Below are 13,929 nucleotides of genomic sequence, written 5' to 3' on the forward strand. Positions count from 1 at the left end.
TGAAACTTGACTTAAGTTGTATTCCTTATACAAAAACTAATTTAAAGGGATCATGGGGTTAAATGTAAAACTAAAACTTTTATTGAAAGATAGGAAAAAATCTTTGTGATATAGCGCTAAGCAAAGAGTACCTAGAGTTGACATCAGGATGAAAAAACAAACTGTGAAGTGGGGAAAATATTTGCAAACTACTTATCTAACAATGAACCCGCATGTAAAATATAAAAAGAACTCTCAAAACTCAACAATAAAAAAGCAAACTATCCAATTAGAACAAGGCAGAAGTCACAAAGAGCAATTTCACTGAAGAAGATACACAGATGGCAAATGAACTCATGAAAAGATGTTCAACAGCATTAGTTGTTAGGGAAATGCAAATTAATGGGATAGCAGCACACACCTATTAAAATGGCTAAAACAGGAAAAAAAGGAGTGACAATACTGAATGCTGCCAAGGATGGAGAGGGCCTGCGTCACTCATATGTTGCTAGTGAAATTATAAAATGATACCAGAAAATAGTAGGTCTGTTTCTTAAAACACTAAATATACAACCCTGCAATGGCACTCTCCTGGGGATTTGTCCCAGAGAAATGAAGACTTATGTTGACACAAAAACCAGTACAAGTGTTCATAGAAGCTTTATTCATAAGAATCATAAATTGGAATCAGTCCAAATGCTTTTCAGTGGGTGAATGATTAAATAAACTGTGGGAAAGCCATACCGTAGGATCCTACTCAGGAATATAAAGGAATAGACCGATGATACATGCAACAACATGGATAGAGCTCCAGAAAACTATGCTCAGTGAAAAACCAACACCAATAGGCTTTGTACCCTAATTCTGTGAAATAACATTCTTGGCGACAGAAGTCTAGAAATGGAGAACAGATTTGTGGTTTCAAAGTGGTTAAGTAGAAAGTGAAGATGAGGGACAAGTGGGTGTGGCTATAGACGGGTTAACTGCATGGTCCTTGTGTAATGGTATCTTCTGTGTTTCCACTGTATCCACGCCAATATTCTAGTTGAGATGTAGTGTTACATACTGTGACGTGTTTTTGATGATGCCACCATTTGGAGAAACTGGGTGAAGGGTACACAGGATCTGTCTGTGTTATTCTGCCTGTGAATCTACAATTGTTTCCCAATAAAAGTTTTTAAAAAGTCAGGAGAGAAATATTTTTTTTAAATCATTGATTCGATATTTCACCTAGAAAACTTTGATAAAGGAGAAAAGACAAAGATGAATTTCAGATTAACATGTACCTCATTTAACTGACTGGATACAAAGTTTATGTATCTTCTCACTAGGCAAACAACAGTGAGAAAGAAGATGAAGTTGATATAATAATAAAAAAAATAGACGTAACATCAAGAACCTTTAAAGGACATTCCTGAAGGGCATAAAAGAGTAATAAGTTAAACATGTTTTATATAATTGAAAATGAAGACTCAGTATATCCTAAAAATATAACTTTCCCCTAAATCATTTTGATATTTTATATAATTTCATTGAAAATGCCAACTGAAATTTTTTTTTTCTATTTTGAAGTTATTTTAATTAAGAAATACAAAGCATCTGTGAAGAAAAAATAGAAAGAAAAACAAAATACATAGGCACATTTCCACTCCATGAGTTTCTCAAATCCTCACTTGTTCACCAATACCCAGGATAAAACACACTTTTCAGAAAAGGTCTTCAGCCATCAACAATGGATGCTATTAATAGGAATATGGCTCCATTTCCCCCCAAATCCAACAAACCCCATTATATCAAATCCTAATGCTGTTGCCATGGCAATTTTATGGAATTCTTTTGTATCAAGTTTGGTGCATCTTATAACTAGCTGCACTGAGGTCTTCACAAATCGCCCACTTGGCTCAACGAATTGCATTACTTGGTCCATGACGTCTGCCTGCCATCAGCTTAGACACCAGTGACACAGAGCACAAGAGCCGACGGACAGGCAACCCTGGAACCAGGAAGCCGGCGGGCTACCACCTGCCCACCTCTGCATTCGCTGGTCCTCTGGGGAGACGTCAGCACACCAGCACAGCCCCATGTGGCCTCGACCTGCTTCCTGAACAGGTGAGCAGAGTGCACAGTGCAGGCGCAGGGCAGGGTGGGGCCCCCTCCTGAAAAATTCCATAAACTACTAATATCACTTTGGAATGCCTAGAAAAAATAAGTAAGAATCATTCTCAGAAAGGATAAGAAGAAAAAATTGGATCTAACAAAGATGGTGATTAAAGAGTGTTAGGAAATTTACATGAATATGTGTCTATAATATATATGTAGAGAGATAGACACAAGACATTTTAGAAATAAATCACAATACATTGGAAAACTCAGTGTATTAAGGGAGACATTTGAAGTCAGCAAAGAAAGTATAGTTTAGTAAATAGCATGGCAATATTCAAATTGAAAAATATATTTTAATTCATAGTCTTCAATTTATATTAAAAGAAATCTAAAGGTGTATGACAATTAAGTGAAAGAAAAATACTATCAAAGTACAATAAAAAACAAAGTATCTAATTGTAATTCATGTTTTCAGTACTTAGATCCATCTCATCCGCATACATATCTCAGAAGATATACATGAAAATAATACATGTAAGCTATATAAATAATATATATATCTATATTGCATTTTTAAAGAAAACAGCATGCCAGAGACAACTGACCATTTAGTATTTGTGTCAGCTGTGGTGTGTAACAAACTACCCCTAAATCTTACTCTGTAAGGATTTACACTCATGCACACGCAGCCTCAGGTTGCAGCTAAATAAGCCAATGCAGACTGGGCTGCTGCCTCAGCCTGCAGCGTCAGCTGGGCTTGGCTGCTGGCCCAGCGTGGGCGCGGGGCTTTTTGTATATTCAATGTGGTGACCAGGTTGAAAGGGCGATGGTAACTGCAGGGAACCATTTCTAATTCTGGATCACAAAATGCCAGAAATTAAGACCAGGCTTGTAAGCAAGTTAAAATTCTCCTCTCCTGTCACATCTGTGAACTCATCTTTGGACAAAACAGGTCACATTGACAAGGACGAATCCCAGAGGTAGAGAAGAGCATTGTCTCATGATGCAGCAAGGACCAGGTTTTTCATATATAATTCTGTCTAAGAGATGTGAAAAGTTGGGACTAATAATTCAGTCTTTAACAGTGAGGTTGATATTTGCGATGTGTACTGTATAAAAAGGGACATTGTCTTGTACACAAGGAGCTTCTATAAGTCCATTAGAATTAAATTGAAATGCAAAATAAAAACTTAACAAAGGATATGAATAAACAATTTTGGAAAATAAACAAATATGCTTTTATTTATATGGAAAATTATCTACTACTCATAATACAATAAAAGTAAATTAAATTTGGCAAAGATTGGCAGAAATGAGAACAAAATCACACTGTGTTGGTGAGGCATTTTCATACATTCCTGCTGGTTGTGAAAATGGTACATCTACAGAAGACAATTTACATATATAATTGAATGTATATTTCACCTATATGTTTTACATGTATTTGTTTAAAATGCACATGATTTTTGATCCAGCAATTCTATTTCTGTTTATATGTTTGTCCTACAAGTAAATAATTATGCACAATGTCATTCATGGCAAGAGTATAAAATAGTAGAAGATTGAAAGCACCTAAAACGGCTATCAATTTCAGACCTGTATAAATCGTGTTCTGTCTATGCAACTATATGCAGCATTTAGAAAGAATGAGCCTTCTCTACGTGCACTGATGTATAATGTTCTCCATAACATAATAGGAGTGCAAAAAAGCAGGATGGAGAATAGAGTTTATGACAGACTCACATATCTGTAGGGAGGAAAAAACATAGTATGGGATTCTGTTTGTGAGAAACTTTATGAATATGTAGAAAATGCCTGAAAAGTAAACAAGTAATGTGTGTCGTCTCAGGAAAGGGAAACTTGGAAATGATGTATAGCTGTCATTGAGGTAAAAGCCAAAGAACCAAGCGTTTCTGTCAGTAGACTTCTGAGGAGCATGGATGGCATTTTTCACCATCCAGGAGAAATGTACTTTTATCAGTATCAGTGTATTTACATAGACCTTGTGGTGGTTTTCTGTATCCTACCTGGTTTAGCTTGGTAACACTGAGATGGCTTTTGTACATCCCATCATATGTGTATTCAACAACGAGAATTTGAAGTTTAATATGCAAATTTCTTCAGGGCAATCATCATCCTTTTTCATTTTCTTTGAAACTACCTAGAACTATTTCACTGATGATTTTAATAATGGTGACAATCCAAATTATAATAATTTCCTTGTTATCTTTTGGCGTTAAAAATCATCTGCTCAAAAAGTTTTATAATGCTCTAATTCCTTCATTATAAATGTTATCCTCTAAAGAGGTCAAATACAGCAATTGAAAGGAAATCTTACTAAGGATAATTATTTTCTTGTTGGGGAACTTCCCCTCTTCAGATCTGCTGATCAGTTTTCCTGAAGGAGGAGGGACATGATGAACTAATTTATCTCCTGTTTTAGAACTACAGTTTTTCTTTGGCATGCGAAAATAGAAAATACATTTCACCCAAGCACTTGCTTCCTCCTAAGAAGTTATATTTTTTAACAGAACTCTGCCATTACAATCTGATATAAGCTTTTTTTTCCCAGGCTTTTATTTTACAAAATCTAAATGAAGTTAAAGCAGCATGGACTGGTTACCTCTCTGGTCTATGACAGAAAATCTTAAGGAACACTCAAATCATTAGAAATAGTTAATGATGATTGAGCAGTCTAATTTTTCCTGTGGATTAAGTGATAAATCAACAATTTTGTGACCTTAAGAAATTTATTGAAGCTTTTTTATGTCTACAAAATCTGAATAATGAGAATTATTTTTTAAGCTTGCGAGGGCTAACTGAAAATCATTACAATAGTGCCTGAGGAGAAAATAATTGTTATTTATATTTATTGGTTTCTGCTAAAAGTTTTATGGACTGTTCCTAGAAAACTTAAAGATTGGCCAGGCATTTATTATACTTACCTCAGGAGAAAAGTTTGTAAATTGTGGGATTTTAAGTCATTATAAGTAGTGCTTATCACTTAATAATTGAATAACGGATTCTGCTTTTGTAACTTTCAGGATCTCTCAATATGGATGGCTGGACAGACAGGTGCTGTTTCCTAGCTGGGTAAGCCAGTATAACTGTAATGCATAAATTTCACCTCTTCAGCTGTTATCTCACGTATTTTCTTTCCTGTTACTACTCTGATCTATTCTCTGAATCTACGGGAAGTTAACAAGTGTAAGGACAGAGAGTTTTACAGCTTCCCACCAAAAAATATTAGTTTCTCTTCATTTATTATCTTCAAAAATTTATGATACATTTAAGTTTCAGTAAGCTTGTGATTTTGAGCAACAACTTTACCAGCAATTTCATTCAAAGGTTTTGATGTTCTTCAGGGAGAATTCTGGCTTCGGAAAAGTGATGAATTGTCATAGACAGAGCACTGATGTGAAGGGATATTAATAGGAACATTAACACTGCTCTAATAGTGATTATCTGCAGCAGCAGAAATCCTATGAATACAGACTGAGGTATTTCTGTTCCCGTAATTCCATAATCCATGCACCAGAAGAATATGTCCAAAGCAGAACAGTGATTTTCATCTTTGTGATATATATTCACTTTTAAACATGTTATTATTATATTTAAATCTTACTAATATTTTAATGGAAATTACTATATTCATTTTATAGAGGGAAACCAAATTTAGAGAATTTTATTGATTAAATATTAGCTCAAAGTGTCTTAAAGGTATTTTAAATACCTAGTAGAATATGGAGTTTTAAATTTAGACCCCAAATAATTAAATGATGGAAATGAGTGTGGGAAAAGAATAAATAAATAAAAGAAGGAAAACTGGTTTAGCTTAAACTACACTCAACACCACCTTGGGTAATAATCAGAATACATAAGATCCTTAGTAATAATCTAAACTCAGGGGAACGACACCATGTAGAGAAGCATTTTACTTGCTCCAAAGCTAACTAGTAAATGTGAAAAGTTAATGTAATTTTAATCTTTATTCTACGTGACTCAGATCAGATGACATTACATCCATCTTTTGTGAACTCAGTATAGAATTGATAATGAAAACAATTTACTATATTTTAATGAATGAACATCCATTAATATAAAGAACTTATATTTATAAACATATATTTTATCTTCCATTGAAATATTAATTACTATGTTCATTTTCAGGAAGAGAAAATTCTGTTTAGTAATTTTTTAAGTCTTCATCTTTTTTTTCTCAGTAGTGCCCTTGTGTGAGAATCTCATTGTCACCAGGTACCCAGATTGAAAGTGAATTTCCTTTAAAAATCACGAAGTGGCAGCTGCAGAATCTTTGGATCATCGCAGATGCCCCACATGAAGCCCATCATCTCCTAATTGTAAAGAATTCGAATCTGATGGTTCACAATCTACAGATCCGAATCATTATTGTTACAAAGTTGGAATCGTCCACTAAAGGCTCACATTCGCCTTGAATTGCAGCGTCAAAAAATAAGACAACTACAAAATTAAAGCAAAGCTTATTAGGACGTTTACTGATCAGTTTTAAATTAAATAAAGAAAATAGAAGTGAAGAAAATGGTTCTATTTACAAGAAAGTTGATTGGAAACTAAATATAGAGCACAGATTAAAGCATTCACTAATGAATTTAGCACTGGATTCCAAACACAGACTCATGGCCTCAGAGGGAAATCAAAAAGCCATTAAATTAACTTAGGGCAAGTTTTATAGTGTAAATTATTGAATTTATATGACATTTTCCTAGTGGTTTACTTCCTAATGCCTGGTCCAATAATGCAATAGCAGTTGCCTAGAACGATGGTTCTAATGGTAAAATAAAAATAAAATAAAAACATAAATCTTTAAAATAAAAGTTTACAAACCAGACTGAAAACTGATCTGTTTCCCAGAGTCTCTGCCACCAATTACAGTCAGTAAGCCACCTTCCCCTGCCCTTCTTCCAGTGTCCGGAGTGTCCCTCTGGAAACTGAGCAGAGAGTTAATTAGACGACACTTCACATCCATGATTTGGGATAAATGGGTGGGCATGGTGGCCAGGAATTAGCGTCTCTGGACTTTTCCTCAAAGCAAACATCTGGACATTAACCAAAGTAGCCAGGGGCTTAGACTGAAGAAGTTTATCGATACCACCCGTCAGTTCTCGTCTTAAAAGGTGAACTTGTTCCTTTAAAAGATGGTCCTTTCTAAATAATGCTTTCCCCAATATCTAAAGCCTGTCTTTGACTCTTTTCCTGTGATCCCATTTTTCCTGCTCTTCTTATCTTCCAAAGAGTGACGGTGATCTTCCACTTGATAACAAATACATTTCCTTTTATTTCGCTCCAGTTTGTCAAAGCGTGAGAAAATACTTTGCTTAATGATACAACGTTGCATCTTCAGTCAGCCCTTTTAATTTACTCTCTCATTCCTTTAAAAGTATTATTGGACACTTACAGGCGCTCAGCAGTTGGGAGAATGAAAATGTTGTGGACCAGATACAGATTCATACGGTTCTGCCTGGCGGCATCACTCCGCCTGCTTCCAGGAGGCTGGGGAAACTCGCAGGAACAGCGAAGTCTGTGGGCGCGGGACCTGACGTATCAGCGCCTGGATGGTTTCCCCTGATGCTCTAGGATTTCATGAGCCTTGGTCAAAAGAAGAATTTAGCAGTCAAGCTTTTCTCCTTTCTTGTATTCAAAACAGAGTTATCTATAGCAAAGGGCATAAGACCCTTAAAAGAAATTTTCTTGAATCCATGTTAGCCTCTGACACAGGGATAAACATGATTCAACATTATCACAGTTGGATTTCAAATCTAATTCACGTGGACAGATACAGATGAAGGAAGTGTCAGAAACTGCCCTTACTTTTAGCTACAGTGTCCAGACACTTTTCTTTTAATTTCTGATTTGCAAACTGTCCCTGAGAAGGAAGAGTGTCAACTAAGATATATTTATCATCAAACCTCAGAGCTTATGGAAAAGCAGCTATACAACTCACATTTGTGAGTTTGTGAGATAAATATGAAAGAGAGAGGGGGGAGGGAGGGAGGGAGGGAGGAAGCGAGAGAGAGAGAGAGAGAGATAGAGAGAGAGAGAGGGATAGGAAGAGAGGATGCCAAGTTTGACAAATAAATCTAGGCAACAAATATCCAAATCTCCTTTTCAGTTCAATACTCTGAACATTTCAGTTACTATCATATTAGTCATCTGTAAAGGGTATCTACATTAATATTTAATTTCCAATCACACCATTCAAGTAATCAACAAATATTTCTCCCATGGAGATCATTTTATTTTAAATCCCCACTTAATATATTACATTTATTTTTACTGTTTTCTGGCTTAACCAAGACAGAGCTAAGAACGTTTAATTAAGGAATTTAGACTCTGAGTTTTCATTTAATTCTGAGATAAAAATATTAAAGTTTATATTCTTGTTTAGGCAATGGGGACTATAAATAAGTAAGACTGCATTTGTATCAGACACATGCAGTGTTGGAGTCTGTGAATAAGTCTCCTTTTTCGTTTTTCTTTTCTCTACTATTTTAGAACTTTTGAGTTACTCGATTTTGTGGTAATGAGATCAGGAACATATTTTAAATTAAGTTATTAAATGTGATTTAAAGAGGATCATCTTTAAGAATCAGACTGATTTCATTTATTTGAACACAATGAGTTAAATACATTGAAACAGTTTATCTGGGTGAAGTCTTACTTGCACCTAAAATACAAAACTTCAACTTGATATTCTGCTCTATTTATACGCAGGGCTAATATGGCAAATTCAATTGGCCATATTTAGTCTGATGTATGCAGACTCACTAAAAAATGTGCCAAATTACACTTCCTTTTGTGGGGGGAAGGAATTGTGCTTTGAAAAAAAATTACCTATCATAGCGCTGCAGTGATGGGAACTGGAGGCTTTTGAAGTTAATAATATAGAATTAGAGTTATTTATTTAATTGGTTCCAGTCTACTGCAGTGTTTAACTAGCTCAGATAAATAGACTAATCTTTCACAATTAGTCTATTAAGTCTGGTTATTTTTGAAACTCATATCAGTTGTAATCAGAGGGTTTCCTAAGGCATAAATTATCTAGCACCTCGAGGACTTTTAACTTGCTATTGGGCTATTTGCTCTCTGAACTTTGTTTGCTTTAGCATAAGAAATTCCAGAGTCATAATAGGCATCTGAAAAGCCCCAGATGACTTCAGTGAATGGAATACATGAATGAGTTCTTAGCGACTAAAAGGAATCCCCGATTCTTATTGAATAAGCATTTCCTATTTGTAAATGTGTAAGTGCAGACAGCGTAAAACACAGAACAATAACTTTTAGATACTGCTAACCATTGACATTAGTATGGAGTGTGTTCAGTCTCACATCAGGGTGCCACTTCATGCTGAATTTCTTCTAAATATGGGATTTCCATTTATTTAATATCAAGTATAATCACATTTTATCTTTTTAGACTCTTTCAGAACTTCTTGAAGAAACAAAGAACATTTATTACTCTTCACAGTCGAGAATCCAACATGTTCCTATTCTATGATCAATCACAACGAATTTTATATAATGAACGAATGGAAATAATTGGCACACTATAACCTTAAGGTCAGAAGTAATAACCAAATATGTTTTTCAGTAAAGATGAAAAACTCAAAGCGTAGATTTAATGCCTTGTGATCTCCTAATTGATCCCTAGTCCCTTCGTCCATCTGCCAACTTTCTTTGACCTCTGACCAACACAGTTCCACACTCCGTCCCGTGTTAGTCCAATTTGACGTCCTCTCTGAAGTCCCTCCTGGCTGTTCTGTTTTTTTTCTCTCCTCCACATGTGTGAACTCTTTTAAACATGTGCGACTGCAGCATTGTTGACTAGGTTTTGATGAAGTTTCAAAATAAACCTCTCCTTACTCTGATTGCCTAGAAAACATACATTTGATAATTAAATCAATTGGCTTAACAATTTGATCACATTAAATTTTATCAGTTAAAAACTACCTTTATGCTCCTGCTTCAAGTCCCTTGAAAGCTGGAATGTGTTAACATATGAAAGAAATGATCAAGCCTCTGCTAATTTTAATGTGATTGAATTTAATAGTGGCAATTTTTAAGTAACAACTGAATTGTTTAACTATCTAAGCCAAAATAATTCAGAGTTTGTGCTTGTGTTTAAACTGATATAAAGAATACTAATAACTGAAACTCTAAGGGTCATGATAAAATCCAGAAAAAGAGAACAGAGAATATGTTAAATTTTCTATCATGAAACATTTGAAATTTTAAATGTTTGGCATTCAAATTTAAATTCACATTTAAATGAGAGATTTCTGATGCAAGATGGGGAATTTAATTACAATTAAACGCAAAAAGGAAAAGACCCAATGTTAAATCTAATGATAAAAATTACATAATGGCAATTTAAAATCAAATAAAAATAATCTCCATAGTGCTAGGTTCTGCAGCACATAGGATAAAATTGGAATGACACAGAGAGGATTAGCAATGCCCCTGTGCAAAGATGACACCCAAATTCATGAAGGGTTCCATATTAAAAAAAAAATCTCCATAGACAAAATATTTGCTCCCATATCCGGTGTTTTCATTAGTATCCTAAGTGATGGGTCTAGAACTTCAGCTAAGGTGTACCGGCGGGGTCTCACCCACGTCATGGTCCCCGTGGAGTGAGGATTAGCAAGTACTTGGGAAAAAAAAAATTGTAAAAATGCCAAGTTTCTATAAAGACAATGAAGAGGATTCCTTAAGACCACTCTTTAAGGCTGTCATTAAATCCCTGAAATTGACTGAATACAATTCCTTGAGGAAAATAACAAATATTATCAAACACATGAAGAAGGTACTGAAAACAGGAAAAGAAATTTCAAAACAGAGAAGATAAAGTGGTAAGAATTACCAGGTAATTAGAAAATTACAACAAACAGAGGAGCCCAGCGAACACACAGTAGTTGGAGACAGAGAAGTACTGGGGATTTGGTTAATGGTCCAAGGAGACAGGGGCTTGTCTGCGGTGCTCTACTGCGCGGCAAAAGGAGGAACATTCGTATTTGACAACAGAAGTACACACTTATAAAACGTTTGGAGGCCACTGTATGAAAATGCTATCAGTAATATACTAGATGGTGGTTCTTTGAATCATTGTTCTCTATTTATTTCTAATTAGTCTCAGCAAATATGTAATTAATGGGAAGACAAGGATTTAAAAGCCAGTGACATCTTGTTATATTTAGAGGACAAAATAAGTCCAAAAGTCTTTTTTTATTATGATAACAGATTGGTGTAAGTACCAAGATTATTTTATAATATGAAAACACATCAAAAATATGATGGTTGATACTCTACTTCTGTTTTAGGAAAATGAGCCGTGTGTCTTTATTTTGGGCACTGCTTTACAGTGGAGAGAGAGTTTTCTACATTCTTCCCCTTAGGTTCAGCACGATGAAGGCAGCACACTTCACATTTTGCGTGTGCCGCAGGTGCGTGTTATAACCTCTGAAGAAATGGAATCGGTAACTGGAAAGTGGGGCTTGCTCGTTGGCACCTGTAAATTATAATGGCATAACCTTTGAAAGTAATTAACTGGATGCCTTCAGGTATTTATATTCTCTGTGATAAATTGTTGACTTTTCTTGCTTTAAAGTTTGGATAATAACATCGCTGTCACAGGTCGGAAGTTTAATTATTGATTGGTTAGGTAAAGGAGACTTGGATAAAAGATGACCAAAGTTCATATTAAAAGTCCTAATCCCTCTCTTCCCTCAGGAAAGGGAATTTTAGGAACCAGGTCTTCTGCTTCAGTGTGGACTATCTAATTCTTTCAACATCTAATTCTATTCTTTTTAAAGAAAAGTCCTAATAGAAATAAATACAGGCTCTTTGCACTGATAGAGTTTTTCAGTATGATTTTACCATTATGTTAAAATACAAATATATGAAAATGTCAGGATTTTAAAATTAATAACTAGATGAAATTTTTGTAGAATTTAAATATTATTTTATGAGTCCTAACCTATCTTATAAAGATAAGATATTAGCTGTTTATTATTACAACTAAATAAACTGAGGAGTAGGTAGTTTAAATGATCTTGCTCACAAGTCTAGGCATTTTTCACTGTCAGAACTAGAAATTGAATTCTTCTGTGCGGCTCACTGGGATTACCATTGTACCACGCTGAGTTATTTACCTCTCAGAGCAAGAACACAGTCCTCATGGGTATTCTTTAGATCACCACCTGGAGGAGATTATAATACCTATTCTGATTAGCTGTGGTATCAAAATATCACGGAAAAATATTTCACCCTCTTCGCCTCCTAGTGCACATCCCTGGAGATCCACAACAATGACAACGCCACACACACACACACACACACAAACTTTTCAACTTTATTTAACCTAGAATTTTTAAAACATATCAAGGTAGACATTTTTGCCTAGCATCTTGGAATTCGTTTTTCAAGCTAGTTTAAGAAAATCTTTCAGGACTAAAGCATGAATCCTTGTATCAAATCTATTAGTCCTAATATTTATTTTGTTTCAGCAAAGCATGTGCAATTAAGTAGTAAATTCACGCAATTATGTATCAAATTGAAAGGATAAATTTATGCCTGAAATATGAAAAACAACTAAATGAAAGTATATAATAATTTAGGGCATAGTCTAATGATAAATCATGGCTCTGACTAACACTTATTATAGACACAATGTTGTCTTAAAAATGAGAATAAAGAGAAGTTGTAAGACATAATTAAAAACAATAGAGTTTATTCTTGCATCTAATAGGATATTTATGGTGAAAATCTTTAAAAATAAATAAGATACAAATATAAAAACCACCATTACCAATTATTTGGAATCTTGTTCCCTTGGTAACTACACACACACACGTACACACGTACACATGAACACATTTAAGCATTTATTTAGTATAATTAATAGGTGGTCTCATTCGCATTATCTAATTAACTCACTCATTCAGCCATCATTTATGATGTGCTCATTTAGTCTAAAGTACAGTGTTACACATTCCATTAAAAATTAGTATTTTCTTCAAAGTCTGTAAGGTTACACATGACCAGGTCCTGACTATTTTCAGATTGCTCCTTGGTTTTCTTTCAAATTGTCAGAAATGCTAAATGCTTTCATTCCCCAAGGTCCTTAAACCAACTTTTTTTTTCTCTGCCTGGAATGACCTCCTTACAACTCTCCAGCAGCCATCTCCTTTTCTTTTTTGGTCCTCAGTTTAAATGCACTGAAATGCAGATGACGCAGCATGGAAAGTGCGGAAGCGTTTAGTGAGCAGCTCCTGTGTTCCGGACCTCACCGCACCCCCTGACTCCCAGCTCCTCCCTTGAAGCAAAAGGATTTAAATTTGGGACTGAGCTTCCTTCTCGGTCTCCCACATAACAAATCGCGGAAGGCACACGACAACACGGGTCTGGGGGTGGAGTGAATGATTGGATGGATACATGAATTCGGAAGTATCTGCAGAGGGGAATTGTTTGCGAACTTAAAATATATGATGAAAATGAATCTGGTTGAGGAAAACCACAATCACCTAGCATTGTAGTCAGAAAGTAAAAAATGATGATAAACTTTTAGGCAACAAGGTCTTTTATTGGCTTTTCTTCTTAAATACGTAGATTTTTCTTAGTATATTTTTATGACCAATGTTCAACAACATTGCAATATTAAAATGTTTATTTCCTAGAATCATTTAATCATTAGAATATTTTTTAAAAAAGGAGAAACATATAGTTAAGAAAATATTAATGGGTTAAAAAAAACCCTCCTGGTTATGAGGCGATGTGCTAAACAAAATTTAGTTTCTCTTTGATCTTTTG

General features: G+C 34.9%; 1 protein-coding gene and 1 non-coding gene across 2 annotated transcripts; one reads left to right on the top strand and one right to left on the bottom strand.

Moving 5' to 3' along the window:
- Positions 1-1,705: 1,705 nt before the first annotated feature.
- LOC123617727 (protein transport protein Sec61 subunit gamma-like) lies at positions 1,706-1,906 on the bottom strand. The gene has a single exon (XM_045518834.1). The coding sequence runs from the start codon at positions 1,904-1,906 to the stop codon at positions 1,706-1,708; it is 201 nt and encodes a 66-aa protein (XP_045374790.1).
- Positions 1,907-10,519: 8,613 nt separating this feature from the next.
- On the top strand, positions 10,520-10,626 carry LOC123617733 (U6 spliceosomal RNA). Its single transcript, XR_006725936.1, has one exon. It is a non-coding gene; the product is annotated as a U6 spliceosomal RNA (small nuclear RNA).
- The last annotated feature ends 3,303 nt before the right edge of the window (positions 10,627-13,929 follow it).

The sequence above is a fragment of the Camelus bactrianus genome, chromosome 14, assembly GCF_048773025.1.
Source record: "Camelus bactrianus isolate YW-2024 breed Bactrian camel chromosome 14, ASM4877302v1, whole genome shotgun sequence".
In the NCBI taxonomy this organism is placed as follows: Eukaryota; Metazoa; Chordata; class Mammalia; order Artiodactyla; family Camelidae; genus Camelus; species Camelus bactrianus.